At 39.6% G+C, this 6,958-nt stretch overlaps 1 protein-coding gene across 1 annotated transcript; it reads left to right on the top strand.

Annotated features, from left to right (window-relative positions):
• Positions 1-4,150: 4,150 nt before the first annotated feature.
• gadd45aa (growth arrest and DNA-damage-inducible, alpha, a) lies at positions 4,151-6,394 on the top strand. Its single transcript, XM_079215572.1, has 4 exons — positions 4,151-4,290; positions 4,825-4,926; positions 5,038-5,257; positions 5,546-6,394. Exons 1-4 carry the CDS (start codon positions 4,241-4,243, stop codon positions 5,657-5,659), a joined length of 486 nt encoding a protein of 161 aa, XP_079071698.1. The 5' UTR covers positions 4,151-4,240; the 3' UTR covers positions 5,660-6,394.
• The last annotated feature ends 564 nt before the right edge of the window (positions 6,395-6,958 follow it).

The raw sequence follows: 6,958 nt of genomic DNA, 5'->3' as shown, positions 1-6,958 counted from the left end.
GTTCAAACATTAACACTCATTAGTATGCAATTCATAAACACAGTTATTTCATGATTGGGTTTTAATACTTTATAAATGATGTATTCCCCATTTGTAAATTAAGTAATGTATATTACAAACCAATTACACTCAAAAAAAGGATTTTGGCTGGCTGTTACATTTACTATAGTGTAACATGTATTTCGAACTAGAACCATTCATGTTTCCAATGTGAACGCAATTCAGTCATATAGGATTTGCATGAAGTTAAAAAACGTAACATTTGTTCCAGAAAGAGTTGTTTTTGTACCACAGCTCATTGCCTATAACATAGATATTTGTTTTAAGAGAGGTCTTTATTATTTCTTAGTGAATATGGGAAGCTTGTTATGTCAAATGACTCAGAACATGCTGAATTCTGTGTTTTTACTCCAAGGATGTTACAGTCCCGGTTTTATTTATTTTCCGATTGGTTGTCTTTGCAAGAGATGTGTTAACTTGAGGGTAACATTTCTATTTGTTAAAATATTGAATTGATAAATTGTTTTTTTACATTATGAATCTTTACAAATATGCTATGTTTTTACAAATATCAGAAAGTCACAGGGAGAACACATATAATCTACATATAAATGTTGACTCAAGATTTATCAACACTTGCTTTATAATCACATTGTATAGCCCGTCAAATTGTGAGGTGCCGAGAGTCTCACCCTATTACCCCCAAGGAAACTAAACTTGTGCCTTCAAATGTAATTCATTTTCACTTCAGTGAACATTAGCATTTTTTCATCAAGATAACTTAACTTTCATGGATGTTAATTGATTGTTCTATCTCACTTTATTACAGCAACTTCTGAATGCAGAAAGTATCTTGGTCAACCACACTGACTGCACTGTCCAACTGCAAGAGTGTCCTTCCTTGTCAACCTCACTGACCTGCCAGGCATACAACGGGGAATGTTTCTGACTGAACAAGTGTTTCCAATTTAAAAAAGCTTATGTGTGATGGTCTAGCTAAATTAGATTTGCCTACTTCCCATGTTTTTTTTGTTTTTTTTTATGTAGAACCAGCTGCTTGTAAAAGTTGCTCTCTGAGGGGATGTCTACCTAACAGTTACAACAAAATAGCCAAACAAATTTCTTTTTTGTCTAGGTGAATGCAGAATTCAAGAGAATTATAACCCTCAATTTGCAGTCAAAGTTCTTCTCCGAGCTGGATCTTCACTCCGAAAACCTGATCAGGCCTGATCAAAAAACCTGATCAGGCTATATGACAAGAAAGTTGGAGTTCAAGGGAGAAGAAGAACTAGTGTCCTTTGAATCACAACACGCGTATGAGCCTCCCTCAAGACGCACCGTCGTCAGGAGAATACACAAGTTGTAAAAAACGGAGCGCACTACACAAGTGACGGCGTTACAACGTGCACCAACTGTTCTCTCACTGGAGACTATACTAGATTATTTATTTTTAAACCTGCTGTGACTCTTGTTTGTATTTAGACCTCATTATGATTGTCAGTAATTTTATATTTATATATATCTATATCTGTTCTGCGCAAATTGCACATGACTGTAAAACAATGCTGACAGTACCTCAGAATAATGCATATGTACAGTACTTGAGTAAATGCACTGAAAGCCTGATCTGTACAAGGCATTACTCTGTTTGAGTGTTTCTGTGTGAGTTTTGACTGCAGCCACCAAGGGGCAGCATGACATCACATAACATCCACAGAATGACTTTGTTTCACTTCGCTTAGTCAGTTCTTTGGATGAATTGTCTATTCTGAATCCATCTAGTTTGGAGTTTAAACAAGTAATCAATTAATCAATGAACAATTTTGATAATTGATTTGTTGTTTCGGACATTTTTTTAAGTGTTCTGTTTTTCATTGTTTTTAATAATTTTAAACTGAAAATATTTGACCTTTGGACTGGCCATACCAATTGTGGCATTTTTTCACTTTATATAGTATTTTACAAACTATGTGGTTGATTGACAGATTAATTGATAATACAAATAATTATTAGTTGCAATTCTAATCCAGATGTAACTTTTACGCTTATAAAGAACATGAAAACTGACACTCAAAGCCACCAGGAAATACAAATGTAATCAAACATTGAGAAGTGTTGTTGAAAACAATTTGAAAGCACATTTGTTTGAGGTTATAGTTTCTTTTTTTACACTTTATTTTTTGTATTTTCACCACAGACAGAACATATATGCAGAAATGAAAAATAAATAATAACAACAACAACAACAACAACAACAACAACAACAAAGGCTCTGGTTTGCTCTCTCCTTTCAAAAGCATGATAAATCCTGAGAAACATTCAGGTGTTCTTATCTTGTGTTATCGTTGACATGTAAACATCATTGATTTCTCCCACTTTTCACGACATTGCTCCTCTTGAGTTCTTATTCTGTGAGTTAACACTTCCATATCATACATTTCAGTCACAATTTTTAACCATCCATCTTGGTTGAATGATGGTGGTTCTATTGTGTGCCATCTCTTCGTAATACCCTTTTTACCAGCTGCTAGCAGAATTTTAAGCAAATACCTGTCTTCCCTTAACACAGTATCTGCCTGTCTGTCATACTATTATATATTATATTACCAAAGTAGAGAAACATACAGGACTCAGGTGTGTCATAGCCCCGAATTTTGACAATAACCATATGGACATTTCCCCAAAACTGTACAATTTCTGGACATAGCCAAAATACAGTGGTCTACATTTCACAACAATAGACAATAGACAGACATTTGTTTGTAATTTGGGGAGTAAGTATATAGGTTCATCACATTGAGAGGATGAACTACACCAAAATTGTCATAGATTTGTTCAGTTACTGAAGATACAGATTTTTTTTATAAATCTGAAATGCTGTAATCACATAAAATTGAATAAAATGTTGATTGTGCAAGGGCATAATGTAGTTACTTGTTTATGTAATAACTATATATGTATATATATCACATAGGTGATAATGTATATGGTGTTCTATATCCATTTATGTTGTAGTCATTTTAAACATATCTATGTATTTGTTCTTGCCTTCTACTGGGGGACACTTCAATTTGTGTGGGATCATTCAATTCAAGTTTATCCTATTTTGTGTTGTCTCATCTAGTTTTATTTTAGATTATTATATTCATGCTCATCACTGAGGCCAGATTATTATAGACAACCAGGCAACATGTAGTGTATATATCTAATAATGTCCCCATACCTGAAGCAAAGGTAGCATCAACTCTGGACCATATACTGTATAGTCATATAACCATAATTGTTGTATTAACTTGAATTTAGGTTTGTAAACCTAACTTATTAAAACAACAACAAAATAAAAGGATATCAGATTTTGTTTATAGTGGGAAAGTGGTCAACTTGAAGGCGGGAATGAAACTGACCTAGTTTTAAACAATGCCAAGCTTGAGTAATGCAGGTTTGATACCGTAGCTTGGTTCAGTGTTGGCTCCATGCTCCCGTCCTTCTCGCGCCAGTCCTTTGGATCTCGCGCGCGGTTTCGGTGGGTTTTCGCACGCTCCGCAGCGGACCAATCAGAGCACAGCTATCCCCAGAAGCGTCCCGTTGCCATGCAGTTGTCCTGAAACCTGTCCTGTCCTGTCCGGCAGCGAGGGTGAGTTCTGCAACAAGTATTCATTCATTACTCCGTCAGGTGTTCTGTATGAACAAAGAGCCATATATGCTTGTAGGGATGTATCTCTAATGTGGATTCCTGTTCGAGTTCAGGTTGTTCTTACATCATTATTGTAGCTAGTCACATTAGTTGGGTCTTTGAGCACAGTGTTGGGTTTCTCAGGTGTTCCCCAGTGGATTCAACATTGCAGCTGTGCACACGTTATTATAGCCCAGATAGCATTAAAGTTGAGTGTTACAGTCAAGCTCCTGGAAAAGTTTTTAACTGTATTTAGAGGCCAGCAGGCAGCTGCAGTGACGGTAGTAACCGGTAACCCGGGTGGAGACAGACACGCCTCCCGCTGCGTGTCTGTCCAATCACATTTGAGAGCACGCGCGAACAATTAGCATCTGACCAATGAGCACCAGCTATGCAAATATTCGCCTGACTCGCATTGTCCCGGACAGTTTTAATGTGAAGTTGCCAGATTTATCTTTTAGTTGCAGCAGACTGGACTACAGATAAAGCGTGTGTGTGTTTAGTCGAGAAGATACCTGAATAACTCGCCAGCGCGTACTACTTTGCTCTAAAGTGGATCTGGATTTTATGTACAACATGACATTTGAGGAACTAAGTGCGGACTATTCTCAAGAAAGGTAAATAGTATTATGATTTACTCCTTTTTTCCTCGTATCTTAACGTCACCAGTGTCGATCTGACACGCAGGTTATCTCCATCATACACTTGTTTGTGTGCAGCAACAGTACGTGCATTAACTATATTAAAAGTAAAGTCAGATATATATTAGTGTTTTAACTACGAGCAGCATCGTCGTTGTGCTGGCGACAGACTTCGGTCAGCGAACCGACTTCTGTTGAGACCTCGTCGCGAGACGGTCTCTATACTTAACACACACATGGTGAAAGGTGAACAAACGGCCCTAGGACAGTCTGCCGTTTGCCGGTTTACTTTCCCCCAGCTGTCGAAACGATTCCAGTCGATAACACTGATATAACGCTCAGCTTTTACGTGGCGAAACCGACGTGTGCGCACCAGTTGTGCGTGAGGCGACGCCGGGTGATCAGTTAGCGGTCCAGCTAACGTTAGCCGGAAAGAACGGGACGATGGGACGTCGCTTGGGGTATAAATGTTCCGATGTTGATGACTAACGATTGGTCTCCGTGTTGCAGAATGGATTCAGTGGCGAAAGCTTTGGAAGAAGTCCTCGCCTCTGCGTTGCCGCAGGGCAGCATTACAATCGGAGTCTACGAGGCTGCCAAGTCCCTCAATGTGTAAGTGCACTAAGTTATTGACCTTTTGACACTGTAGAAACATCCAAGGACACGCGTCTACTGGGCCTTTTTTTTAGACTAACTTAAGGATGTATTTTCTTCCTCCTTCAGGGACCCCGATAATGTGGTTTTGTGCATCCTGGCCACTGATGACGAAGATGTGAAAGATGTGGCCCTGCAGATCCACTTCACCCTCATTCAAGCGTTCTGCTGTGAGAATGATATCAACATCCTGAGAGTCAACAACACCCGGCGCCTGGCAGAAATACTGGGTGGAGGAGGAAAGCAGAGTGGGGGTGAACCTATGGACCTGCACTGTGTCCTGGTCACTGTAAGTATCCGTTCTCACCAATCTACTAGTTTTACACCTACATTAATCTTGCAATGTTGTGATTTGATTCACATACATGCTACACATGAATGAAACTCTTACTCCAGGAAGAACTTGTCTGTACTTGTTCTTGTGTGTTTGATAATCATATGACTCCTTCCTCATATGACTTCCTAGGACTTTCAGTAAAGAGAACTCCCTTGTATTACAGGGACCATTCATAACGTATGATACCACAATAAAATATATGCAATTAGATAATTTATTCTCTTTTATTCATATTTTCAGAGCCCACATTCTACATCATGGAAGGACCATGCTTTGAGTAAAGTGAACCGATTCTGCAGAGAGAGCCGCTGTATGGACCAGTGGGTCCCCATCATCAACCTGCCCGAACGATGAACCTTTAGCTGCAAACACCTGTTAAGGAACTGGTATCTGCAAAGTAAGAGTGGCGTGAACCGCGATGGACACTTGACCACCCAGAGATCAAAATTCCAAAGCACTGCGGATGGGGAAAGAAATATTTGGAGGAAAAAGAAGACCCCGCTGTCTTCCTGGGACCTATTTAAAGAAGGGGGGGGGAAGCTGGGGACCGGATTTCCACTTTGGACAGGACTTTGGAGTTGCGTCTGTCAGCCTTGGCAACCAAGATGGCGAGGCGAGGCGCTTGTATCGCCATGAAGTGGAAATTTGAAAAAGCATGTGAAGCCGGACATTGTACAGAAGGATTATGTCATGTATGTTTGGCCTCTGTGAGGAGTCAGAGAAGTGGGGAGAAACCAGAAATGGGAGCTGTTGAGTGGACCAAAGCCTCGGCCTCTCTCTGCAGAAACAAAGCACTTGTTGACACACTGGACCTTTTGCAATTTCACTTATTTGATTAAAATTGTTAATGTTGACATTGCTATTGTCAAATTAAAAAAGGAAAGGGCTACATATCCAGTGAAGACATTCTGTGTATTTAGTGCTTTCTATGCCAGCTGTATTTTTGCCACAAGTAAAATAATTCTTTTGTTACAATTTAAGTTATTTCCAATGATATTTAAGTGTATTTATGTTTCTTTTTACCTTTTAAATATTTGCAAAATCTGAATACATATGTTATTGCTGTCAATAAAATTATTTTTTTGGAAGCCAGAACTGCTTGTTTCCTTTTTTTCCATTTCTAGAAATTTTAGCACAGCCGAGCTGAATTCTGACCTTTAGCGGTTGCAGTTGTAAAGAGGAGTCACGTGCGGATCACAGGGGTCATGTTGGCCTCTGTGGCCTCAGTGCCATTTCTGAGCTGAAGAGAACAATAATACTCAGCGCTCTCTCTGCACAGGCTTCTGCCTCGGTCAGCAGGACTACGTTCATTCATCGACACCGGTTCCCTTTTCACCAATTCTCAGTGATTTGTTGGACAGTTTAGTTTGCATTTTCACCAGCTGACTTCCTCGAAAAGAGCATGTGACATCTGCACACATGCCACACAGTTAGAGCGTCACATCATGCCTATATTTCACATATTGCATTACGCTGAAGAGCTGCATGTCTATCACCGAGACAGCACAGTAACATCAGGTGATTTCATGCTATTTAACCCACTTGCTTCCTCTGCTCTCGGGACCAGGATATGTGGTGCAGCTGACCGCAGAGCACATGACTGGGACTACTTGGAAAATGTTGTAAAGAAGGCATTGGCATGCAATCTGTTGT

This window comes from Taurulus bubalis (assembly GCF_910589615.1).
Source record: "Taurulus bubalis genome assembly, chromosome: 1".
Lineage (NCBI taxonomy): Eukaryota > Metazoa > Chordata > Actinopteri > Perciformes > Cottidae > Taurulus > Taurulus bubalis.
The sequence above is the reverse complement of the archived record's forward strand: the minus strand, read 5'-3'. Positions and strand labels throughout refer to the sequence as shown.

What these genes read in the sequence shown, in the direction of transcription:
- gadd45aa (XM_079215572.1), top strand. Translation starts at nt 4,241, where the DNA reads ATGTACAACATGACATTTGAGGAACTAAGTGCGGACTATTCTCAAGAA. An exon ending in GCGGACTATTCTCAAGAAAG is followed by an intron (nt 4,291 to 4,824) that starts GTAAATAGTATT and finishes TCCGTGTTGCAG; the next exon opens with AATGGATTCAGTGGCGAAAG. An exon ending in GCTGCCAAGTCCCTCAATGT is followed by an intron (nt 4,927 to 5,037) that starts GTAAGTGCACTA and finishes TTCCTCCTTCAG; the next exon opens with GGACCCCGATAATGTGGTTT.